The 27,064-nt window shown below is 42.7% G+C and overlaps 1 protein-coding gene across 3 annotated transcripts in view; it reads left to right on the forward strand.

Moving 5' to 3' along the window:
- The window catches only part of PLA2G4A (phospholipase A2 group IVA), an 88,107-nt gene that overhangs the window by 9,006 nt on the left and 52,037 nt on the right, over positions 1-27,064 (forward strand). For 2 of the 3 annotated variants that reach the window (XM_075156982.1, XM_075156984.1), the window contains exons 2-3: positions 8,112-8,489; positions 17,269-17,350. In XM_075156982.1, coding sequence (XP_075013083.1) covers positions 8,457-8,489; positions 17,269-17,350 — 115 coding nt within the window. In that variant the 5' untranslated portion in view covers positions 8,112-8,456. Of the gene's footprint in view, positions 1-7,633; positions 8,490-17,268; positions 17,351-27,064 lie in introns of those variants that run through there. The other variant, XM_075156983.1, reaches the window with a different exon arrangement.

The raw sequence follows: 27,064 nt of genomic DNA on the forward strand, positions 1-27,064 counted from the left end.
CAGGACTTGGCTGTGTTGTTTACAGTAGCACTTGAGATAGTTGTCTAAAAATGAAGCATCACCCGATTCAAAGCTTTCTTCCTAAATCAGCAGAGAGATTGCACTAGAGCTCTTGCAGCAGCTTGGCGTTTTTGCTGTTGATACTCGAAGCAGTCGAAATGGCGGAGCAGAAAACTCAAGCCATTTTGATGCTGCTGCTATAGCCCTGGGAAAAGAGCAGGCGCAGGCACTTGTCGGCTGGAGCACGGGTGGCAGAGGTGACCGGGGAACAGAGAGCGCCTCAGAAAAGTCGTGAGAGGCATGGCACAGAAAGAGGAAGCTCGAGAAGGGGCAGAATGACTCCCTTGTGCAGTCGCCAGCAGGAAGGTAGCTTGCTGCTTACCCTCTCCAGCCGGGAGAGGAGGGCTGCGGAGGAGGCGCCACAAAGTCTTGCTTGAATTTGTAGAGAAAATCAAAACCCCTGAGTAAATGCTTTGCTGATGTAAGTTTGGCTTCAAACGCAAGCTGGTAACTCGGGAGCTTTTTTGTAATGGCTCAGATGGTGGACTGGAGGTCTCTCTGGCTAGAGGCTTGGCTGCGTGGGTCAGGTGGGCTTTGCCCCAGGCTGTTTGGCTTTGTGTGGCAGCCGGGTGTTAGATACAAGAGGAAGAACACTGGTATTGATGCACCTTCTATTGCAAAAGTGTCCCATCGCAGACTTCTGAAGAAAATGGGTAGGGCACCTGGGCTGTCCTGCTAGGTCGGGTATTTATTTATTAAATCAGTTGATTATAAAATTATTTATATATGAAAAATGCAAAGAAATCTTTCATAGTCTAAGTTTACCACTTAGTCTCTCCTCTTAAGAATATAACATATGCAGTAGGGGTGTCTACATTTGCCTTTATGTCTATGAGTTTGTGTGTAAAACATAGGTTTATATTACTTCCTCAAACTCCAGCTTGGCAATAGCCATAAAATATTTCCATATAAATTTTACTCATATAGTTTAAAAGCAGCTGAAAAATCTCAGCGTCAGAAGTTTGTTCATGACTACTTTTACTAGAAAGTCCTGACAAATTCCTTGAGTCACTCTACTTTGCCATACTTCTAATGTTATGATCATACAGACCAAAGGAAGTCAGCACAATTGTCCCCTTTATTGCAGACAGTGACCAGAGCTCATATTTTGAGTAAATAGTCCAAACCAGAACATGAAAGTTGTAATGTTGAGTCACGCTGTACAGACACTCTGAGTGTAAGATGACAGAATACACCTTTTGTGGGCAGTCCTTTCTCCATCCCTGCAGTGCCAGCGTGACAGTAGCCTGTGTGTGCTGGCTGGTGTTACAGTTTGCACTGAAATGCCAGGAAATTCAGAAGAAAAGAGCAGTTTGGATAACTTGCTCTGGATACTAATTGAATTGAAAAAGAATTAAAAAAGATATTTAAAGGCAATGTTTGCCTGACTTTCAGATGAATTTGTTTTATTGTTGACATGTGTTACCTGAACAGAAGCCAACTCTTAATTTCAACAGCTCCTTGCATTTTCAGCTATTATTGTGGTTGTTCTTTCATGTGTAACCACTGCATAACTGTAATGCAGAAGGATTGTCATCTGCAATCAAAGCCTGAGGGCATCGGGCAGCTTTGCCTGCTTGTCTCTTCCCCCAAAAGTCAAACACAAATACTTAAAAAAAAATTTATTCTAATATTTTCCCTAATGTTTTTTATTTTAAACCATCTGTATTTTACAGCAGGGAAGCAAAAGAAGGAATGAAGGTGTAGATAATTTAAAGATATGTAAGAACCAAACCCATTATTTTAATAAAATCTTCAAAAGGCATTGGCCCAGAAATATTTAAAAGTTGGATGACATCCCTGTTCTCACTAAGGGAGAGTGAGGGATTTGGATTGAGATCTTTGGCGTCTAAATCCAGTGCCGTAAAACATTCAGCAACAGTTCTTTCCACAGTACCAATGAGACTTCTTAAAGGGGGTTCCTGGAGGTGTTGGCAGGCAACAGCTCTCGGCCAGCACACTGCAGCACAGTAGAGGAAATGGAAAGTTTTATCAAAGATAACAGGTAAGAATGAAATGCAGGGGAGTTTTTTTCTTTCCTTCTCTTCACCTAAGTTTTAAAGGAATATACTCGACAAACAGCTCTGTCCAGTCAGGTGTTGCACTTGAGATGCATATAATTTAATTTTAGAAGTTGTTATTTAAGTGTTTGCATTTTTGGCAACACTTTTAAAGCTGCCACTGGTATTGAGTTTTTCCATTTTGGAGAGCCTGGCTTGACATCTGAAACATGCTAGGTACTTGGGGCACCCGTTATCTTGAAGTGCGAGTTTTTGTTCTCTGCTGCCTTAAGTTGGGCTTCCAAAAGTAAGAATACCCTTAAAGGAATAACTGTCATACATAAAAAGTTTATTGGTGGAATAACTAAATTACGAAATCCTAGTGTACAGAAATGCTGGGCATTTTTTAATCTTGCTTTTTCTTAATTGCAATGTGGATATAACAACAGATGATCTTCTTGTAATGATTTAAATAATAGGTGGACTTGACTAGTGTGCTGTAATTGGTTTTACGAGGAAGATATCCTAATAATTCTTCTTTTTCATGGAACTTCCATCAGATTTTTCAGTCGTCTTTGGTTTTTGGCCTTCTTGCTGGAAAAACAAGCTAGCTGGTTCCCACATAAGCTGCAGGGAGTCTGACCTACAAAGTGGGGATTACTGATCAGATGCTTGAAGTTTTTTGACAAATTTTGAGACTCTGCCATCTAAAGTATCTGTCTTGTGGCTTGGATTTCTGTAGAAAAAGACAGTGATCTTTGCCATTTTTAAAGAATATTCTTGGAGTCCTTCAGCTGAGGCTTTTTTTTTTTCCCCATTCAAGGCTGTTTTTTATTTCTAGTGCAATTTCAACTGAAGTAAAATGTAAGACATTAGAGAAAAGTTACCTAAAGGTATTAATGCAAGGAACTCTCTCATTCTCAGAATAAATTAACTCCTTATTTTGAATTTACTCAGTTCTACTTTCTAATGTTTCTGTAAGTTCCCCATACGGTAAAATCATGCATGATGACGTGGCTTTTTCTTGCAAACTGTTGCAGTGAGTGTTTCTTGTTAAGTCTCTTCTGTGTAAGCAGTATATTTGTAAGATGAACCATCATGCCCTGAATCAGATGCCTCTTCCTTCAGGCCTGTAGTTAGTGTTCATGGGGAAAATACAGTACTTGGCTGGACAGGAAAAGTACTGGGAACTTCCATGACCGACGTGAAATAGGTGCAGGTATTCAGGCAGAAATGCTTCAGCCTCTTGAATGTTCCTGTTGGTAAGGTTGTTCCTTGCAGAATGTAAAATAGGGATTTTTTTTTTTCCCCCTCTTGGACTAAATCCAGCTTAATTAAGTTTATTACGGGAGCATGTCTGATTTCCCTTGGCTCACCACGTCTTGCCTCCTGTTACAGGAGGTTACTGTAACGTGGAGCTCTCCAGGAGGTGCTGGGCAGCTGTATACAGAGAACTGGCCTGACTATTTTACCACTTCTGTCTTCCTTGCTTTTGGCCTCTGAAGTAGCCTCCAGCACTAGATAAGGTGTAAATTTACCTTGCTCAAGATTTCTGTGTCGTTTCCAGAGTTTCATCCCTGCTAGGGTATTTTATAGCGCTCTCCTTCCATTGAAAGGAGATCTTAGTTATTGTGTGTCACCTGTAGTTTCGGTAATTGCTTTACAGACTGCCAGGTCATCTTTCAAAAAGAAAGTCATGATCTTTTCATCTGTTACGTCCTCTTTAGCAGGAAGTCAAATGTGGTTTCCCAATCTTAAAATCTCCTGTCTAGCTATTTATGTTCTGTCAACTTCCTTGCCAAACTTCACCTCAGAGCGTCCTTCAAAAATGTGGCACAAAGGTCGAGCTTTTTGCTTTTCTGCTCAGAATCCGTCCTTCCACCCATGCTCTCTTAGTAAGGCATGGGAAGAACAGTCATTGCACATCAGCAAAGCATATACTTTTTCATTTGTGATGAAAATGGAGTGATGGATGCTCTACACAGACAAAGAGGTAAACCTTTCTTGTGTGGGAAGACCTAAATTAAGAAATAACATTACAGTGATTTTCCAGGATGCTAGGCAAAATCATGTAGAAGCAGATTATTTGTTATTTCTATTATACAATCACAGGATCAATCTGTAACCAAATAAAATTCTGTAATCTGATTTGATAAAAATGGATGGTGACATTCATACCAAAAGTCTGAGTCAATACTTAGCTTATTTTGTACCCCTTACTGTTATCATATGAGATTGAGCATTAATGACTGTATCAGTGAGTCGTACTTATTCACTTTTTTTTTAACGGTCTGTGTCTTTGATTTTTAAGAAGAATTGGCAGGCTTGATATAGACAATCTCCTCTTTATGATTTTTCTTACAATCCTAAGGACGTATTCTGGTGGTGATATTTATACTGTGTTGTGCTTTGCTCATTTTCAGAGTTTTTCCACTCGGTGAGACTAACTGTGGAGTAAGCTCATACTTGGCTTGAAATGGGAAAACCTCATTATTTTTCTTGTCCTTTGTCCTTGACATATCCTGTAAAACTGCATTATCTGTAGGAATTTACTGGATCAACACTTAAGAATGAAAACGTTCCAGTAATAATCTCTGTCCGTGTGTGCGTGTGTAACTTCTTTTTGTGGAATTGCTCTGTTATTGTCAGTCTTTAGAGACAATAATCCCTCATCCATTTCAGTCTGTCACCTCAGGTGAAAATGGGCTAAGATCACAGAAGAGTCTTGATTTAAACAGTGATCCACCTATCCACTAATAGTTTGTTACTTTTGATGTCTGAAACTGTGCCTAACAATTAAATGCTCTTGGCATTTGAAGTTCACTTTTGGGTGAAAGTGAGGTTTAGGAACTTAGCAGAAAGCTGTCTTTGTGCTACATGAGCAAGCTAAACTGCTATGGTGTTTTGTAAACTTGGACATTTGTCAATAACACATCAAGAAATATATTGTTAATCAGTCTGGCCAGCTGAATTTTGGTGATGCTGTATGAATTGACAGAATTTATGCTTGTGTTGTTGCAGAGGCACTGCCTGCGAGGTGCTTTGCTAGTCCTTTAGGAAAGAATGCTATCAGCCCTGGGAACAGCAGAGTTCGCAGCCGATGCGATACCACCAGGTATCAGGGAAAGAAAACAATACATGTTAATAATATTAAAGTGTCCTTGAAGATCTGTTCAGAGGCGCTACTTCCCCTGCAATCTGTCAAGGGTTGGCCTGCTACCAGCTTCAACTCCAGTTCGGTTCTTTGTATGCGCTTGTGATACTGTCCTTAATTAGTCAATGATTTTTCCATCAGGCTTTGTGGGATGGACAGTGTATAGTGGCAGTGTTAAGTGAGATAATTTTGGGATCACAGCTTTATTTACTGAAGATGTTTGAAATAAACATTCTTCAAGACTTCCTTTGTGGCTCTTGATGAGCATAATAGGTAGCTTCTATTAGTGCTGTATTTTGGCTTCTCTGCCACACTAAGACTTTAGATATAGAAATATATTAGTGTGCTTAACCCAAATTCCATTGATAATGTACTGCAAGCTTGCAGAGGATGTGGTGTAATTTTATCAGGGTCAAGTAACTCTGATTTGAATTAAATCCACTACAACGGACATAGGTATTCAAGTCACTTAAACGTAGATGTCTGCTATCACTTCAGACGTCCTGCTGGCTTCTGGCAGAGCATGGATACCTGTCCCTCTGCCAGCCCCAGGGTGCCTCAAGTACACTCAGGTGTCTGAAAGGCACTGGATGCCTGTCTTTGGGTACCTGCCTCTCTTTATCACATCTGAAAAGACTGGTTAAGACAGCAAACCAAGAGCTCCAATTTGGAATAATACCAGCATGACTAGGGCTGGGATCCATCATGCTGTTAGTTGGAGCTGTATGGAAAACCAGGATATTAGGCTTTGTGTATCGCATCAGGGTCTACTTGCTCCCTGGCCCTTTTCTCCCTATTCAGAGACTCTGCCTGCATATCTTTAGCTTGCAGTTTGTGCATGTGTGTTTGTGAGACAGTTGTTAATTACGTGATTGCATATTTGTCTGTCTGCATGATCCTTGCCTCATTCAACATGGAGGACAGATGGTGCTCGGGGATTCATTATGGCTCTGTAGTCAAAGAAACTGTTTCCTGCAGATGTTGAAATAAATGAGGCAGGGGGTATAGGAAAAGAGGATGATCTCATGTCTAAGCCAGTCGACCAGTTGAATGATGATCTGGAGAACTGGAACTCTGCCTCTAGGATGCTGGACAAGTAACTCAAACCAGGCTTCTCCTCCTAGGCCTAACCCATTTTCTTATTTCCACAGATAGAGCAGTGTCCTCAGCTTAGTTTCGTGTATCTTCTCAAAATGAGCGTGGTAACTTGTTGGTAGTTGACTCTGCAGTTAGGGGAAATGGTTTATTTTCTGTTTGATGACTTACAAATTTCGTCTTCATTATGGCGATTGGATAGCCCTCACTGTTCCCTTTTCTTGATTGCCTTTGAAGTTTGCAACATTTCCTCCAAAACTGAAATGGCAGGGCTTGTTTGCCAAGGTTCTCCAATGTCCTACTTTAAGTAGGCCAGAAGGTAAAATAAACTTGAATATAACAAACCAGTGATAAAATATGCCTGTAAACACAATGCCACTTCCCTCCCATCTGCCTGTTTACGCCACTGCTGAGTTTGGCTGATAGAATTTTAATAAAAATAAGTCTTTCCAATTATTATTACAGTAGGAGAAATAATGGTGGATTTGTGTGTTAGAGATCTTCCTTTAAGTCTGAAAAGCTACTTGCTTTCTGTAATAAAGATGGCTTGTTCCTGTTGCCCTGGCATTGAGCTGCCTTGAATAAAAACTATGAACTGAATGTAGCTTAAAGTCTTTCTTATTCAGACTTCCTTAGATAAAAACAAATAAATAAACCCAGGGAAACTTCTAACCTCAAGTTATTGTTAGGGCTGGCAGGATCAAAGAAGGGATATCGTAATGTTCTAGTGATCATAATGAAACAAAATTTTTATGGAAATGCCTGTATATAGTTGCTCAAGACCAAGGGTTTTGGGAGTGACATAAATCATCATTCTTCAGGGCTTATTCTGCCCTTTCAAAATCGGGCATTAGGAATAATTTCCTTGAGACCAAGCCCCCACATAGTGCTTTTTTTCTTTTCACTCTGAAGCTTCTGCTGACAGTTCAGGTCTGTGGTGCAGCTGAATCTGAGAACTGATCCTGTCCAGCAGTTTCTGTGGCTTTTTAGAGTTGCAGAAAGGAATAACCTCATTTAATATATTTTACTTTGGTGGTTGGAAACAGTTCTGCAGTTGAAGGCCTGTGGTGGCCCCTGATTTCAGTAGAAATCTTCACCAAGTGTTCGGAAAACAGTGGCCCCTGAAGAACCTGTTCAGATCCTGCCAGCTGGTTTGCAGTTTGCCCACCAAAGCCTCTTGTGGATCTGTGTAGACAGCTGGGGCGGCCAGGGAGGTTATACACAGCTTCAGCTGGAATTCCCTTCCCAGGTTTACAGAGGGCACTATTGCTGCTCGTTTATAGTTAAATAGCTGCCAAATGAACTCTCCTGTGCTGTTGCTGTGGATTAGATCTGGAATTTGTTTTCCGTTATTGTCTTAGGGGCAGTTGGGTGCGACGTCAGGAATTTGCTGTTTGTGGAAAAAGCTTTCAAAGGGAAGGTGGCATGAAAAGCTGTGTTAAAATGGCTAAACAGACCCTTACTACGAAGGGTTGCAGTTGTCTGGTGCAAGTTGCTGACTGTTGTGCTTGTGCTCTTCCACTGGCTTTTCAGTTCTAAAATTCACGTCCCTTGGTGTGAGTGCAGGACATATCCTTGTACAGAGAGGAGGATACAAAGAGGAACTTCATCTCTGTCCTGTCCTGACCATGTGAACATCTTAATATAGAAGCAAAGCATAGGAACCAAGAATTTGTCACTACGAAGGCTATTAAACACGGATTTTTTTTTTTTTTAACTAGGATTGTAATGCATGGAAGCATATACATTTGAATGTATATAATGGACACATAAAATTGTTCTATTCTTTTGTTTATCTGTAGAGCTGCTAGAAACACTTGGATGACTGGAATTCAAAATATTTGGTTCGTGCTCTGGTAGAGGAAATAGTTCAGGCAAGTAAATATCTATACCTCCATAGCTTATATGAAATTAAGTTCTTGGTAAACAAATAAATTGTGGGGATTTTCCTAAAGTGGTGGAACTAATTTGCTCTGTTACAAAATATAGTTTAAAAGGAACATAAGAATTTTAATTATTTTTTTTTCTTTATTTAATAGTTAAAGAATCTGCCATACTGAACTCTGTTTTGAAAAACTGGGAAGCCTCTTCTGAGTAGAATTGAAATAGACATTTGACAGTTGTCTTGAGTAAAAATTAAGGCAAAAATGTCCGTCATAGATCCTTATCAACACATTGTGGTAAGTAGCTTTGAATCTTCTGTGTATACTGTCTCGTATAATATATACTGTCTTGTATAATGTATCCTACTAGAAGTTACTCTAAATAAGCACACAGCATTAAAGTTATCATTAATTCCTTAAGGCAATGGTAAGTGTGGTTAGAGCAAATATTTTCAGAAATTTATTTGGATGAAATTTGAAAGATTCAAGTTAGCTTTTTGAAAGCATGTCATGGCTTTGAGTGTAGTTGCTCATGTGTAAGGCAAAACTTACGACCCCATGGGCACGATTTGTAGGGTATCGTTCTAAAGGACTTGCCTGTTCAAAGTGTTTCATCAAAGTGCCTGTAGTTGACTATTTCATACAAGTTTTTCCACACGCTGATTGTGAAACTGAACTGTAGTCTACAAAAGTAATATCATGTGTCTAACTTTCTCCCTTACAGCACAATTTCTTTTTTTTACAATTCTAATTACCGAATTACTCTCTTCCCTTTTCATCAGTATGGAATTGGCAATTCTGGACATTTAGATCTTAAACTAGTGTGTATCAGTGATGCTGATTCAAAGAGAATCTTCAAAATATGGCCTGCAAACTCTAGGTACAGTGAAATGATCTGTGCAACTCAACGACACACTACTGCCAAAAGCTCCTGCACCCTCCTTCCCACTTTATTCCAGTGTTCCTGCTGCATCCCTTGTACCAACTATCAAACGCCTGTGGTTGGAGTGAGCCAATTGACCTTGGTGAATTGTCAGAAAAAACAGTTCAATGCAAAAGATTAGTTCTCTGCTGTCAGAGTTGGCCCAAGGGAAGGGTACAACCACGTGAGCACAACCTGTGTAAGTAGAGAAGTAGGGGCAAGGGAAGGAGGAGAAAGGAAACGGGACCAGAACTGCCCTTTGGATGGCAAACCAGTGGAGTGGCTCAGCAGCTCGTTGAATGCTGGCTTTCGGCTGTAATATTCACACGTGTCTTTGCTTGAGTGACTTTCCAAAGTAAACACTGAAATTGCAATTCCCGCTCAAACTGAAATCTTGAAACAAGCTGGGTGTGTTCATATCAAGCGCTTTTCGTAAGAGTCCCAGAACCTCACGACAGGAAAAGTGATACGTACTCAAAGATAGTTACCATACACTTGTCATAATGTTGAACTTTTACATTGCTAAAAATATAGCGTATGCTTCCTTGAAAAGATCTCTTATCAATTATGTGGTTTCTACCCCACGCAGTCACATCCTTTACATGAGTTTGCAGCCAACAGATGTCAAACTTGTGTTTTACTCGCTCTGCAGTTCTGTGAATGCTGCTGTAAAGACAAGTTTCGGGTTGATGTCTGTATTTAACAGTGTTAAAACAATACACTAACTTCCTCCTTTCCGCATCAGTGCCCTCTCCTGGATGGAATACTTGATCTGATCTGTACCTTTATGGGAGAGGTCTCTGAGGTACTCAGTTATATTTCATTGAATCATTCACATAAAAGATCTTTTTCGATACCAATATATATACCATAATGAACAAAACGGAGCCTTAGAAGTATACGTAGTTACAGTCCTCTGGCCATGCTGAATGATGCTGTGGGAATGTTGCTAATGCAGGAAGGAACACTGTTAATGCAAGAGCTGATCCGATAATTGCTTGAAAAGTGAATGGAAATCTTTGAGGTTTCTTAATTCGAAAATGGAAATTGCATGGAAAGTTTTAGTAAACTTTAGAACAGTCAAGGACAGCAGGCTCATATGAATGCCAAAATCTTGAATTTTTAGTGACATTTGGCACTAAAAGACTCAAAAGAATTCTGCATTTTCCAAAAGTCCTTCTGTTAACTATTATGCGTTTTCTGATCTCTTTATTTTTCTTTTTTTTCTCATTTTATGAAAGACTTGGAGGAACAAAATAAGGCATTCACAAAGTTACTGCAGGTACAGACAGAACTGACTGTACCAAAAATGCTTTTCGATTCAGAGAATAAGGAATTAAGATGCATAATGCATCTTCAGTTATATTGATACGGGGCATAAATACTATAACAATGGGAAAAATCACTTCAAGATAAAATTTGTGTGTATGCACAAATGTTTGTCTTAATTGTGATACCCTGTGAAAGAGGAGCATGGACTTTATGAAAATCTGTTACTTAAGAAAACAGGCAAACATTTTCATTTGTCCAGCCCAATTGTCAGCTCAAGTGTCCTGAATGTTAAGGAAGTAAAGTAATAAATACTTATTACACAATCTGTCTGTACCAGAGTTTCCTGATTGGCATTTCGTGTGCAAGACTATCTCCTGATTGAGTTACAAGCATTCTGGGATATGAAAAGTATTATATTCAATGTATGCAAATCCCATGCTTTCTCAGTAAGCGTGGAAAGTTTGTAGGTAAAACCCGATTGTCTTACAGGAGATTTTACCATGTTGTTCTGTTTCCCAGTCCTGTAGTGGGAAGGTAATGGTGTTTATGTACATACAAATGCAGTGATATGTAAAATAGAGGAAATCAGATAAATAGGGAAATTTTACTGGGAGGAAAAAAAGCAGTGGAAGGTGGGAGAGGAACAAAGGAGGCAGGAGGAAGAGATGGAGAGCTGTGGTGTGAGAACAGGAGATAGTTTAGGTTGGAAGGGCCCTTTAAAGGTGTCGTGGTTTAACCTGGCAGGCAGCCAAATACCACGCAGCCGCTCACTCACTCCCCCCCTCAGCGGGACAGGGAGAGAATCGGAAGGGTAAGAGTGAGAAAAACTCGTGGGTTGAGATAAAGACAGTTTAATAGAACGGAAAAAGGGAAAATAATAATGATAATGATAAAATATACAAAATGAGTGATGCACAATGCAATTGCTCACCACCCGCGCTGACCGATAACCCAGTAGCGATCGGTACTTCCTGGATCACGCCTACCATTCATATACTGAGCATGACGTCACATGGTATGGAATACCCCATTGGCCAGCTGGGCTGGCTGTCCTGATTATGTTCCCTCCCATCTCGTGTACCTAGCTCAGTCAGTAGGCACGGGAGCTGTCCTTGGACTAGGAGGGCACTTAGCAACAACTGAAAACATCAGTGTGTTATCAACATTCTCCTCATACTAAATCCAAAACACAGCACTAGGACGAAATTTAACTCTATCCCAGCTGAAACCAGGACAAAAGGCCATCTAGTCCAACCCCCCGGCCGCAGGCAGGGACATCTTCAACTAGATCAGGTTGCTCAGAGCCCTGTCCAACCTGACCTTGAATGTTGCCAGGGATGAGGCATCTACCAGCTCCCTGGGCAACCTGTGCCAGGGTTTCACCACCCTCAGCGTAAAAAAACTTCTTCCTTATATCTAGTCTAAATCTCCCGTCTTCGAGTTTAAAACCATTCCCCCTTGTCCTGTCGGAACAGGCCCTGCTAAAAAGTCTGTCCCCATCTTTCTTATAAGCCCCCTTGAAGTACTGAAAGGCTGCAATAAGGTCTCCCCGGAGCCTTCTCTCCTCCAGGCTGAACAACCCCAACTCTCTCAGCCTTTCCTCATAGGATAGGTGTTCCATCCCCCTGATCATTTTCGTGACCTCCTCTGGACCCGCTCCAACAGGTCCATGTCTGTCCTGTGCTGAGGACCCCCGAGCTGGACACAGCACTGCAGGGGAGGTCTCACCAGAGCAGAGCAGAGCAGAGGGGCAAAATCCCCTCCCTCGACCTGCTGCCCATGCTGCCTTTGACGCAGCCCAGGATACGGTTGGCCTTCTGGGCTGCGAGAGCACATTGCCGGGTCATGTCCAGCTTTTCGTCCACCAGCACCCCCAAGTCCTTCTCGGCAGGGCTGCTCTCCATCCCTTCATCCCCCAGCCTGTAGTGATACCGGGGGTTGCCCCGCCCCAGGTGCAGGACCTTGCACTTGGCCTTGTTGAACCTCATGAGGTTCACACGGGCCCACTTCTTGAGCTTGTCCAGGTCCCTCTGGATGGCATCCCATCCCTCAGGCATGTCGGCCGCACCACTCAGCTTGGTGTCATCTGCAAACTTGCTGAGGGTGCTCTCGATCCCACTGTCTATGTCATTGATGAAGATATTAAACAGTTCTGGTCCCAATACGGACCCCTACGGGACACCACTTGTCACTGATCTCCATCTGGACATTGAGCCATTGACCACTACCCTCTGGATGACCATCCAATCAATTCCTCACCCACTGGACAGTCCACCCATCAAATCCGTACCTTTCCCGTTTAGAGAGAAGGATGTTGTAGGGGACTGTGTCAAAGGCCTAGATAGATGACATCTGTAGCCCTTCCCATGTCCACTGCTGTAGTCACTCCACCATAGAAGGCCACTAGGTTGGTCAGGCAGGACTTGCCCTTGGTGAAGCCATGCTGGCTGTCTCGAATCCCCTCCCTGTCCTCCACGTGCCTTAGCATGGCCTGGGTCTTCCTTTTTTCCCTTTTTAAAAATGGGGGTTATGTTTCTCCTTTTCCAGTCATATTGAACCATGGCTGTGCAGGATACTTGGGAAGCCTTGTGGATTGAACCAGCAGAGAATGAATACTGTCCACAGGAGTTTCCGTAACTTGGAAAACCCATGTTCAGAGAGGACATATTGAAAACTTTTTTTTTCCCCCTCAAAAATTATGGAGAAAGAGGAAGTGAGGTGAAGTACACATGTAAAGCTAGGTCACTTTGGATGATAGGATTCAGGTTTTTGAGTTAATTGTGAGCTTCTGAAACTTTTAACCTGGCTTAGATTTTTAAAGCTATGCAGATGTTGCTCCACGCAGTGTTGCAACGTTTAAGTGATTTATATACCGTCGTCTATTTTTCAGAAGTAACTGAGGAGTTGGCAATGTACAGATTTTTATCAAGACTTAAGGTGAACATAAGTCACTTTAGAAAATGCAGCTTAGTCATCTAAACTAGCAAGGGCTGGATTTATAAAATATCAGAGTCAATACATTTCTTGTGGTATTTTCAGGGGGCATCTAACTTCTTTAGAACTCAATCTGTCCAAAAACTGCTTCTGAAAGTTGTGCTAGCTGTTAATAAGGACATTTAGGCCTCTTAATACCCTTAGAAACTGAATCCTAAGTGGAAAATTGCCTTAATTTCCGATTGCACTTAAGTTGCATGAAAAATGTTTATTTTGGGGTAAGAAAAGATCTAGACTTTTGAGCTTCCTGTGTGTCTCTTGTGTTTTTTTTTTTTTTTACTAAGAGGGAGATCGTTTATTTTAGTAGTTGCAAATTTCTTCCAAGCGTGTGATTATGGCCAAATATTAATAACTCTATAATTATAGCCTCAGTGTGTTATTTTGGGTGAGGCGCGGGGAAAGAAGATAATGTTTTTCTGTTTTTCCAGACCTCTGTGTAGCTGCGTTCATTTCAGGGGATACCAGATCTTAAACCAGACTTAACTTTCTTGGCAGAACAACAGCTGGAATGAGGGGATTTGCTGCTTAGGTCAATAAAAAGCAGTTCCCATGATAGGATTAGCAAAACAGTTATCGACTTACAATAGAAGATAATGACGATCTCTATACTGCTGTAATGAGAATACAGTAGTAAGTGGTGGTTTGGCCTTGTTTTGATGGTAGGCATTTTATTTAGGCATGTGAGTTTCATGTGCAGGTCTAGGAGATGCAAGAAAATTACTGTACAGAAGTGCTTTTTGTCAGTGAGCATCGTGTGGAATTCCCAGGACTCTGGGGCACCAGAACTGCACACGAGTTCCACATAGCAGCCGAGAACTAAATCCAGCACGCCCATGTCCCATACTTGTAACCTAATTATAACTCCATCCTCCTCTTTGTTGCTAAATGTTTAGTGATCTCTGATTTGTGGTCTCTAGTGAGGACAGGCTCTTTCTTAACAGCTAAGAATAAGGAGAAGGGTGGTGTGTTTGTACTTTGGGCTGTTTCTCTTAATTATAAGGTTGTATATGACAAAGGAACTGCATTAGTCTGTGTGAACAAACTCTGGGGCCTGTGCCGCATTGTGAAACCGACACTTCAGCGATCTGATGTGTGTGAAGGTGGCACACACCGATAAAACAGTTTCGAGCACTTTCAAGAAGCAAACTGAAAACAAGGGACAGTGAGAGTCATTGTTTTCTGGAGATTCACAGCTTGTAAAAAATCCTTGAAGCAGGGTAAGTGACAGAGCTGGGGTAACTTTACGTAGCTGCGTTCACAGTCGTACTAGCTGTTCCCAGATACCCACTAAAATCCCCATTTACCCTGCTGTGATGGGAAACTCTGGACTTTTTTTTGCCATGTGGCAGAGGCAGAAGTTTGTTCAGGGAGAAGTCCCATCCTCCTTCCCATTCATCCATCTGCTCCTGGAAGCTGCGGTGCAAAAGGTGATGGATGTCACAAAATCATTGATATGTCTTCGTGTCAGCACAAGGCAGGCTGTTAAATAGGTGTTGCTTCTTAACAACTTTGAATTCCCACGTCTAAACCCTTTCTGTTGGGTTTGATACTTTTGAAGTGAGTTAACAGTCCTGGTTGGCAGAATCTGTCGGAGTCTGGATTCCATTTTTTCTGCGGTTGGTGAACCACTTGCTGTGCAATGACAATTTCAGTATACCGCTTGTATAGTTACATTGCCACCGTTTTCCCCCCGCCTGCTTACTTGTTCTTTGAACCAGACAACTCCTACAGTTTGCAGGGGAAAAATTACAGAGTTGAAATTTACTGCTGGGCAGACTATCATGAAATGAGCCTCCAGCAGTCGTCACAACATGTGGGTGATTACAGCCTTAATAAAGATGCAACAATTCAGTGTCTGGGTCAGCCAGTGTCTGCAGTGACGTCATACCCTCAGTATCACTGTGGGCATTTTCTCCTGGATGTTTTGCCATGGTGATGTGGCTATGCTTTTGCAGACCTCTAGACTACAGACTTGCAGAGGAGTTTGCGTTGGTATCATTTGCGTTGTTTTTTAATGCGTCCTGACTCAGCTGTTACTTAAGCATTCACAAGCCACTTTTGCTGTCTTTAGAAGATTGGTTTTGGCTTTTTTCTTTTTTTGAGAGAATGATATATAACCTATAAGAAACTGTCATTTTTTGTTTATTTGTATTAGAGGGATCCAATTTGGTTCTAGTCTCTGGGTGTAAGGATGTTGCAGATGTGAAATAATGAGGCTTGACTGAAACAACCAGTTCTGAAATAGCTGTGAGAACCACCTGAAGGCCCTTATAAAGTCTAGTAGTTAAAGCAGCAGCAGCTTAAATGGAGACATGTGCCACTGTTGAAAACTAAGCCACGTATGGGTTGAAGGATTTTGTTGGCTTATCTGTTTGTTCCTTTAAAAAGGGGTTTAAAAAAAGGGAAGTATCCAGATGAAAACATAGCAAGAAAGCACCAGGCACAGCCTGAATAAGCGTGTTCCATGTCCCATATGAGGGGCATTTTCTATCATTTTAAATAAACGTCAGTGAATGTCCTGATTCTGGTACTTCCCCTTTTCCTTCTGATTGGAGTATGTTTTAAGACCTTTAATATTTGGTGAGTTGTTTTGGTCCTAATGACTGATACTCAGTGTTTATTGTAACGTATTTCACAAAGTTAATGGGTGGTTAGGAAAAGATAAAAAAAAAATCACTGTTTCAGTTTTAGAAATGGAAACCTGAGGTAGGGGTGTATCGCTGAGGTCCCGCAGGAGGAACGCTTTTGATACACTGGCTTGAGCTGTAAGAGCCAGGCAGCTTGGGCCTGATGCTCTTTGTAGAGGCAGAGCTCCGGCGGGAGGTGGTCCCCTCCCGGAGCCCGGGTTTCTGTCACAGGAGAGCGAGCTGGTGCCCTCCAGGTTACCAGCGCGTGAGTCAATGTCCAGGCAGTGTGGGCAGTCAGACAGTTTGAGCGTCTTAAGACTGGCTTTGAGATAGCAGTGCAGATGTAAGTGCTGAGAGGCAGTTGTGTGAGACCTGATCCTGGCTCTAATACATACCCACACATTACCCACAAGCTCTGTACTGTGTCCCTGTAAAGGCCAATGTTGTCTGCCTTGCAGTATGCACTGGTGGTTCTCATAATAGTATTCAGTAGGTTGGTCAAACTTAAGGCTATGTAGATATAGTAACAATAGATGTGAATTACTGACCTCTATTCATTAAGGTTCTTACTTTTGTTTCTTGATTTCATGCCTTTTTCTACTTCCGTAGTTCGTTCAGGACAGACCTGCTCTTAGAAAGGCAGCTCCTGCTGTGTGCTTGGGCTTTGCAGGAAGTGGAAGCTTCAGAAACTGCATGAAATTTGCTTGTGAATGTTTTAACAGCTTGCTTTTCACCTTCCCTCCATTGTCTTAAAGACACTTGCACTTTGAATATTGATGTGTAGTAAGAAGGTATATTCCGTGCATTACTAACTATATCCCTTGCGTGTGCAGTATGCATATATCTGTTCCAGAACGTATGCTTTGAAATAATTGCACCCATTCTTTTTTCTGGGGGAAGGTAATTACAAAGACAAGCACACTGTAAAATAGCCCCCTTTTTATTTTTTTTTTTCTTACCGTACCAAATTGTCCCTGACTGACTAAATGCCTTAAAGCAGGTTCTGTAGAGAGGAGGAGTGTTATTCATTGAGATTAGTAGGTGTGGCTGCAGGAAAATCAAGCAACCCTAGTATAAGGTCTGACCTTTCAGTAAAGCTACAGGGTGCAGTTCAGCTTTAAGATGCTCTATCCAGTATGATTTTCACTTACATTTTTGACTGGGTGATTTGTCTCTGTCAGTTTTTGGACAAAATGAAACCTATTTTGATAGGTGGTTTTTGGTTCTGGAGCTTAATCATCTCTAACTCTCTGACTTCCAGGTGGAACACCAGTATTCACACGTATTCACTGTGACAGTAAGGAAAGCCACAAATGTCACAAAAGGAGCGATTGGTGACATGCGTGAGTATTTCTCTTTCTATTTTGTCTCTTTCTTCCAGAACACGGTTGCTGTAGGCAGGGGCAGATGACACATTAAGCTGGTCATGCATTAAATGATTGTTAGTGGGTTGGTGGTTTTTTTTGTCTTGCTTGTTAAAGCTAGGGCAATGTACCCATTTCATTGCTCACTCACTCTAACTCAGAAAGCAGATTTGCCGCTCCTTTCCATTGATCTAAAAAAGCTGAGTGAGTTGTAAACAATTTGCCTACAAGCAAGCAACACCTACACTTAGTTTTTTGGCTCAGTCGGAAGTGCTGTTCTGAATATAGTGAAACTGGCAATTGCTGTATGTTCAAAAGGCTGTGGTTTGGTGGTGGGAACACTTAAAAAGAAAGAAGTCCAGAGCTCTGCTGAGTCAATGCAGTAAGAAGACAAAAAGAAAAAAAAAAAAATCCAAAACAGATAAGCAGATCTTACGGTGGAGAGCTATATAAGACACCAGCACTTCTTCCCCTTTCTGTTAGGCTTCTGAGCCTCGCGACTGAGTAACTGAACAGGAAACCACTAGGAAGAATGACCCATGAAAACTCTTGTCTGCTCTTAAGGAGGGAAGAGGGAGAGAATAATATATTGCCTGAATCTGTAAAAAGAATATTCCCGCTTGATTATGACTGTTTTGCTGTCAGGTCGTCTCTCCCTTTCCCTGGTGCTTCACGCAGAGCGTTGCATAGCCCAAGGCTTGCAGGCTGATGCTGGGAGGATGCGTGTCGTGCCTCGCTCCTGCGCTCTCATCGGGCTCCTTTGACATGCAATTGTTTCTCTCCCAGCATGTTCCTGGAAACTGCTTTCAGGTCAAACTACAGCAGCTGCTCTGACACACAGCTTTGCTTCAGTGGGTTAACACTTTTTTTTTTTCATGATTAGTGTCTACTGTTGATATTAAACTTGGGGGGTAAGTTGGAGGGACAGTTGGAAGGGGAATGTTCAAGAGCCCCAAGTATGGGGGAGAGGGGAGCCCTGGCAGAAGGGGAGAAGAAGGAATTGGGAGTCTATTTAGCATCTACTGTGGGGTGAAGGAAAGGAGCGCACAGAGAAGATGCAGTGGGGTGTTATTCTGGTGGCCTCTGAGAGGGTCTTTATATAAGAAGACCTTGGGGGAAAATTGCTGTAAAGAGTAGAACGAGGGGCCCACAGGTTTGTGTGTGTAAGAAGATGGGTTAAATGAAAAGACACAGGTTCTCAGACACAGAGGTCTCTGGCATGAGACAGCATGGGGAACATGGGAAGGGAAGAAAGGGGGTTGAAATGGGGATCCCATGATATGATAGGGAGTATGGAAAGGGTGAAGAAAGCCAGAAGACCGTGGTATTATTCCCCATGCTACCCCCCCCAAGTATGGTCCTGCAGTATAAATTCCAAATATTATCCATCAATATAAATGGATTTTTTTCCAGACAAAACTCTTATCTTACCAAATCATCAAAACCAAAAAGCTACTCAGGAAGAACTTTTTGTTTTGATAAAACCTGACAGAACTATGCTCAAGGGCCACTGAAACCTGCTTGGTTTCCTGTCTGAGGCAGCTACGAGTGCTCCGTAGCCTGAGGCACCTGCCGTCTGGGGCATCTCTGAGTGAGCTTCCAAGTTCCCGGGGCTTGTTCTTGTAATCCTGGCAAATCCCCTGAAGTGAAAAAAACAGATCGTTGCTTCTGTTTTTATTTTGGGAAAATGAAAAATGTTTTTATTTCCCATGTATATGCAAAGCTTGGTGTGTTGGAGCCTGGAAGCTATTTGATCAAATCAGTAATCATGTTAATTACTTAAAGATTCATGAAGCTGTGAGTGGTGGAGGATTTTTACAGTTGATCATGCCAGCCTATATATGTATTTTCTTTTTTTCATTTGATTTGCCAAAACTGTAACTTGTTGAAGGAACTTCTGAACATTTACATTGGGTTTCTAATCTCAAAGATAGGATTCACTACCATGGAGGGTGGCTGTGATACATAATATGAGATGCCTTGGTTGGGGAGGGTACCTGAGTGTTGCTCTCCCATGATGGACACTAGCAAGCTGCTGACTCTTCTGGTGGGTTTCCCCTAATTTATTCTGTTGTTACTCCAGTTTGTGTAGACAGTGACTGCTCTGTGGGCAAGAGAGGTAATTTTACATTGTGGTGGAGGTCCTAGGGAACATGAGAGATTTTGTATAATGTTTTGCTTTTCTTCTTTTTTCTGTATCAGTCTTTCTAAGGCTTTCTGGGATAGCCGTGAAAGATCTGAGTAAATCTAAGTTTATTAAATATGTGGAAGTGCTTATAATTTTGCTGTTTGTGTGATATTTTCATCTTAAGGATTTGAGGTCTACGTCTGCTTCTGCTCAAGGAGTTTTAGGTGAGAGGTCTAGTGTGCATGGTGCCCCAACTCTGTGGGTGGGCATGGAGGACCTGACTTCTCTGGCATAGTTATCTGTACCTCTGTTTGCTCAAGCTTAGGCTGAGGAGATACGCAGTATTTTAAGCAAGTTTTTCAAGATTTCTTGAGCTCTCCATTAATGGAGAGCATAAATGGTTGTCATCCTTAGAACTAGGTAATAGGTGCTCACTACGCTGTAACTTCCACAGGCAATGTGTTTCCCTGAGCGAACAGTTCACACACACAGCACTGCTGACTGAAGACATATTTTTAGTGTCCTGGCTGATCTGGGTGGCTGGAACAACAGAGAAGGCTGGCGCTAGGATAGCTTCCAGCCCTCTATTTTTATTTTATTTGGCTGAGATTTCCCATTGTCTCTGTAAGCTTTAAAATTTTTGTAGAGTGATCTGACAAAGACAAGCAATCAAATCTGAGTCTGGGTCATACCAGGATCTGAGTAGCTAAGCTACAGTAGCTGCTTTTGTTTCTCACCGATAAAGCACATCAAAATAAATGAAAATGGCAATAATTGCATCATAGAAATTTTCCATGCAAGTGCTTTTCATATATGAAGGAAGTTATTCTACTTACACCAGTTTGTCATTCTATGAATGTGTGTGTGGGGATGATGAATGAAAATTACTGTAAGAATGCATGACCCAGGATGTTTGGGAGGGGGGGAAAAAGTTTTGAGAGCAGATTCCCTCTTTCCCAGGAGTTCATTCAAGTCCCTTCTTATTTCAGGTATCTGCCCATTTACTGTTGCCTTCGTATAGGAGCACTTCTTTTACTGATTTCACTTGTTTTAATTTTATGGGGTCCCTTTCAAGGTGACTCTCACACTCTACGTACTGTCCTATCAACATCCAATCGGTGCAGCTCTATCTTTACAAAAGATTTTAGTGACTGCTGCTCTAATACCTGTGCTCAACTCTTCTGGCTAAGTCTTTTTACAGGCTGGAAGATTTATGAGATGAGCAACTGCAGCAGATGTGTGGTGCGTCGACCTTGGCTGGCTGCCAGGTGCCCACCAAGCCACTCTATCATTCCCCCTCCATCAACAGGGTGGTGGAGAAAATACAATGAAAAGCTCTTATGGGTCAAGATGAGGACAGGGAGATCACTTGCGTATTACCATCACAGGCACAACAGACTCAATTTGAGGAAATTAATTTATTGCTAGTTAATTGTAACAGAGTAGGTTAGTTAGAAATAAAACTAAAAGCACCTACACCTCCCTTCTTCCCAGGCTCAACTTCACTCCTGACACTTCAACGTCCTCCCCTCATGCGATGCAGGGGAATGGGGGTTGTGGTCAGTTCATAACACCTTGTCTCTGCTGCTCCTTCTTCCTCACGCTTTTCCCCTGTTCCGGCCTGGGGTCCCTTCCACAACATAAAGTCCTTCACGACCTTCTCCAATGTGGGTCCTTCCCATGGGCTGCAGTCCCTCAAGAACTGCTCCAGCGTGGGCCCCTTCCATGGGGTACAGTCCTTCAGGAACATACTGCTCCAGCATGGGTCCCCCATGGGCCACAGTTCCTGACAGAAGATCTGCTCCTGTGTGAGCTCCTCTCCATGGGCCGCAGCTCCTGCCAGGAGGCTCTGTGGGCTCTACACGGGCTGGGGCTTCCTTCAGGGCACATCTGCCTGCTCCAGCGTGGGATCCTGCACGGGCTTCAGTGTGGATCTCTGCTCCACCATGGTCCTCCATGGGCTGCAGCGGGACAACCTGCGTCGCTATGGGGGAATCTCTGCTCCAGCACCTGGAGCACCGCCTCCCCCTCCGTCTTCACTGACTTGGTATCTGCAGAGTTGCTTCTCTCACATTTTCTCCTTCCTCTCTCACAGCTGCTGCACCGTGTTTTTTACCCTTTCGTAAATACGTTATCACAGAGGTACCACCAGCGCTGCTGATGGGCTCAGCTTTGTTAGCAACTGGTCCATCTTGGAGCCAGCTAAAACTGGCTCTGTCTGACATGGGGAAGCTTCTGGTATCTTCTCACAGAAGCCACCTCTGCAGCCCCCCTACCCCCCTGCTGCCTAAACCTGCCACATAAACCCAATACAAGATGGAATATGTCAAAATCTGCATGTTTTTAGTGAGGCTTTAATTATATTAATTGCTTAGCTTTCTGCTGGTCGCAGGGATCAATAGACCTTGTAAAATCACTTCTTTGATCGGAGCTTTTGGAAAAGAGCTTGCCTCCAGTCCAGTGCATTCTTAGGTAGTGGATGTTTACTTTTGAATCTACTCCAGATACCACACCATACTGTAGAGCCTTTCTTTACTTCCATGACAGTACAAGAACTTGTAGAAAAAGACCAGAATCCCAAACTGCAGCATTCTGGAAGAGAAATGCTTGCGAACTGCGGTTCTTCTTTCCATAGGATCTGTCCTGTTCTGGATATTCAAGAGTCTTGGTGGAAAACTGGGCCAAAAGAAGCATCGTAAAATTTGTCTTACATCTTTAAAGATCTATTTTCCTTTAAGTATACTGGCTTTCAAAACAATTGGTAGCATCTACAAAGGAAACGAGTTGTATGACTCTACTCTTAATGATCACTAATCTTGCTTAATCCTGTTTTGAATTGTCAGCTTTTATTTGCTTCATCTACTTTTGATGTTATGATAATGAACAGTGTAATTCCGGGCATTTTAAGGAATAAGTCTTTTCTTAAAAATAAAAAAGTTTGAAGTTTGGATAGCTTATGGCACTGGTACTCAGCTTCTATCCCAGTTTCTGTCCACCTGGTTGGAATTAAGGATTCATTTCCACTGTAGTTAAGCTGATCAGATAAACGAGTTAAAATATTGGGAGCACTCCTGCCAATAGAGCTCAACCCTGGTTGCAAAACTTGCTAACACGGAGGTGGAAAGCAGCTTCTATAAGTGGCTCTTGGCACGGTTAGCCCATGCTGCTGCAACCAGCAGTAGACATCCCCCGCAAGTCACGGAGACGTTCTTCCACTGGGGCAGTGTCACTGACCGGCTTCCTGGTTGCCTCCTGCTTCTGCAGAGGAAACGAGGAGGCATCGCCTGGGACCAGTGTGCACCTTTCCCTGCCTGCAGCGCCAGCCTGGCCCTGGCTGTAGGACCTGCTTCAGCAACGCGGAGGGAAAGAGGAGGTGATGTCCAGTGCAGTTTCAGTCACCGTTTCTCTCTTCATATGCCTCTCCCCTGGGGTTGTGTTCGCTTTCAGGCATAGCCCTTGGTGTTGAAGCTGGCTCATTTAAAGCCAGAGACACAGTAGTCTAGTGCAGTGTAGGCATACTTATGTGGGGTTTTAAACCTGAGCTAGCTGAAAGGGAAGGAATTGGAGATTTGCCTGCTTGTGTTAGAGCAGGGACAGAGCAGTTTGTGTTACAGCAGCTCATTCAGGACTAATCCAGCTGGTCTCTGTATCGCAGCTGGCTGGTCTTGCACCCTGACTTAGTTACAGTATACTTGATTTAACTGTTGAAGTGTCATCAGATAATGTTCTTCCTGCAAGGCCACGAAGCAGGACCTGATTTTTGCAAGGGAGCTTGAAGAGGAAAACAAGCCAAACTCCTCCCCTTTGCCAGCCTAACAACCTGGAAAAAGTAGGTCAGAATTGGCCAATCTTCCAAGTCCTACAAGCTGCACATGCAGATCTTCACGTGGCTAGGAGCCCTAAGATGTATTATATGCCTAACAGAGCAAAGCAGAGGAGGAACACTGGAAGTATCATGCAGGAAGGAGATAGAAATGTTCCCATTTGGACCCATGCTGCTCCAGTCTGTGCTAGGGTGGCCTGGATGGGCAACTGAGTCCCAGGATGACCAAGCTCTGTGAGCTTCAGCAACCCCTTTTGATTTGACTCTTCCTGACAGCCCTTGTACCAGCCCTGCTGTTGGTCATGTCCTGTAGTGGTCCATGCTCCATCGCCAACCGTAGCAGCTGACTCTGGCTCTAGAGCCATAGGCGGGTACTGAAATATGTATCTTTAAAAGATGGGTATCTTCAAAAATGAACAATACTAATTACAACTGCTCATGAAATGTCTACTGTAGATCTCAGTCTAACATTGAGGCAACTGTAGACTAGATTTCAGTTTCCTTGACACATGCAATATTTTTGCCCTGTTGTAGGGTTAGCCAGAAGCAGCGCTGAGAGGTGGAAGTCGTGTTGGAAACAGGCTCGTGTATTCCACGGTGAAACTGGTGCAGAAAATGCTGCTCTTCCCAATTGCAAAAATATCTTTTCAATGAGAAGTAAATTCTGTCTCTGAACACTTGCTGTGCAATTATTGAGGCAGGGACTGTTTCTGTAAAATGTTAGTGAAAACTTGTTTTCATCCTAGAGGAAGGCTCTCCTGTTACTCCGTTACACTGTAATGATAATGTCAAAGCAGTCATGCTGGCTTAGACCAAGGATCCATCTTGCCTGATATTCTGGTTGAAGGACCTCCTTGTCTTCCTGCCCATGCCACACTGTGACCAGCTGCAGTCCCAGGAGAAGGGAGCTTGGTGGGGACTGGGAACTCTTTCTGTTTCATGTGCTGTCATGTCTCCAGGCAGAACTTCGTGGTGGGGCTCTTTTCAGGGAGTTGTGGACACCACTGTTTCTCCAGTTCGAGCCTTTCACTCCTTCCATTTAGGAGGGGTCTCCCTTCTTTTATTCATTTGTCCTCTGTAATAATTTGATTTCTTCTGCTTTCTTTTCGTTTCCCTCTCATCCCTTTTCCCAGGGAAGGCTTTGAAGTTGTGTTAGGGTTGGGCTAATGCCTGATCCTAAGGGAGTATCAGGAAAAACATCAGTTATAGTCAAATACAAAGGAAAAATATGAACAGGATAAGCATGTGGTACTTTCCTCTGATCCTCTCCAAGCACTCAGCTGCCTTCAGTAAGGGACTCCCTGAGCTGGATGTGTTTCTGATGTGATTAGAGTCTTCACTGAGTTTCTCTTGCATAAACTTCACTGGTTTTCATTGAATCCATGTAAGTCTTCTCATCCACAGCTCCTTTGATAAGGAGTTCTGCGGGTTGCCATCTACTGCATGAAGATGACGTTTAATTTGTTTTGAAAATGTTTTTTTAAAAGTGTGATTTGAAGCATCCTCTGGTTACTGTCTTGCATTTTGCAGGATGCTGACTGTCCCACGTATCAGTTCTTACAAATAAAAAAATGTGTTCATTTATGTATTTCTGACTGAATGTGTTCTGAAAGGGAGGAAACAAAAAATCATCAAGCTTCCTCATCTTCATCACTACAGAAAGGAACACTTTTGTAAAGCCTGTCACTAGACACAATGCTCTACCAAAGCATCCAGCCCACGGTGTTAGAGGACAGTTGAAATACAGGGAATGTCTGCTTAAGGGTAGGTTGTGCCATGCTTGGTTGGACAGATAACTCAGTTGCACAATCATCCCTTTTCCTTTATGGACCTGTTAACATTGATGTGCACACGCTGTTCTGACTAAGTGCTTCGCAATCCATTCTTCAGCCCTCTAAATGAAATGCCTGTAATAACCCGACTGAGCAGTGAGGTTGGGGTAGAAACAATTCACAGGTGTCACTTTATTTTTGAGTTTCCTGTAATTGCTTGCAGTAGCAATGATGATGGTTTTACTAAGACGTGATGTTTACGTAGCCAGCCTGAGCCTATACTTAGCTACGATTCTGCCCAGTTAGGACAGCTCCAGGTTTTTAAAACGTTCCTGACAGTTGTCTGAATTAAAAAGTGAAGGGAAGAACCTCTTCTCACTCAAAGGCCTGGAGGCTGCACTTCAGCAATATAGTAAATCAAGCTCTGGGGCTGCTGGTAGAGGACCAAAACCTCTAAAGCCTCATGATACCAAACACAGATCCAGTGTAAACTTGTTCTGCGGATTCAGAAAACGTTGCCAGTTTAAATTTGTATTAGCAGACTTTATGCCAGACTAGGAATGATCTATACTCCATCAGCTAACATAAATCTGGAATAAAAGTCGTATTGTGGGTTTTGAGTAATTTACCAGGAATGTGATGATATGCCTAAACCTACTTTAGACTGAATTATCGCTGCCCAGATCTGGCATTACCGTGGACCCACAGTCACAGCTGAACTAGGCAGCCACGCCGCCTATTCCTTCTCTCCTGCTTGTGTCTTTGTTGGCAGAGTGAAACGTTTCACAAGTTTTACACTGAAAAAGCTCTTAAGACCTAGGCATTTAAATTAATTAAAAAAAAACCCAAACCCCTTAGATTCTGGCACTCTACTAGAAAACCAGATTTTCCTCTGGGCTATTGCAAGCTAATGTTTGAGTCACTTTTCAGTGCTGTCTGTCTGCAAAAGGAACTGTACAGATAACCTAGAGAAGTGAATATTTTTTTGGTCTTGGCACTTCTACAAATTTGGTTTGAACCTACTGAAGGGTTCAGCTGACTTGTTTGGGTTTTTTTCCTTTCAAGGCTTGATCAGCGAAACCGCTAGTGGTGTCTCACCCCAGTAAACTGTGCTGGGAGTTCAGTTCTTCACTTAAGTAACACCGGAGATGAAAAGCACTGTAATACAAGGCACTAATAATCTCTAATAAGCATATACCTAATCACAGGATTTCTCATAGCATAGCTGGCTGCTGCTTTGGGAGCTTGCCTTACTTCACTTGTAGTCACCTTCCGCTCATGAAATCTCGCACTGCATCATCCCCTTTGCAAAATCCCTCCTGAGGATGAAGGCCACAAGCCCTGGCATTCCCTATAGTACCTTAAACACAGGCAGCAAATAACCTGTCTCCTCCTCCTTGGGACACCTTACTGGTAATCTCTCTGTGTGCTCCTGGATATTTTAGGTTCCCTGTGGCCTTCTGGCATGACTCCAGACTCTTAGTCTCGCATCTGTATTGCTGCTAGACTATGAATTTGTCTGTTTGAAGGCTCTCAGAAGTATCTGCTCCAAATGAATGGGAGGCCTGAATTTATAGTGGACTCAACTACAGTCCTCTTTGAAAATGGAAATTCAGAACATGTGTAAAAAGACAGATCAAAAGTTTGGCCTTGTTGCTGTTAGCTGCTGCAGTGTTTTATGGTGTTGCATGGAGGGCTGGTGATTGTGTGGCTGCGGTAGTTTTAAACGCAAAGATTACCTAAGAGAGTGACGAGATGCGTTTGTATGTGGCAGCCTGACACAGCCAGTTCTGCTCCTGGCATTCCGGGGCTCCACCTCTTCAGGTGGGAGAAGAACTTCTTGGTTTCCAAAATCACACCGCCAGCCTCGGCAGCAAAGACTCTACACACTTACTTGTTGCCTGTGCGTTGGCAGGGAGGGGACACCAAGCCGATGTCTTACCCCGAGCACCCAGCACTGTTCACCATCC

The sequence above is a fragment of the Calonectris borealis genome, chromosome 8, assembly GCF_964195595.1.
Source record: "Calonectris borealis chromosome 8, bCalBor7.hap1.2, whole genome shotgun sequence".
NCBI classification, from domain to species: Eukaryota; Metazoa; Chordata; class Aves; order Procellariiformes; family Procellariidae; genus Calonectris; species Calonectris borealis.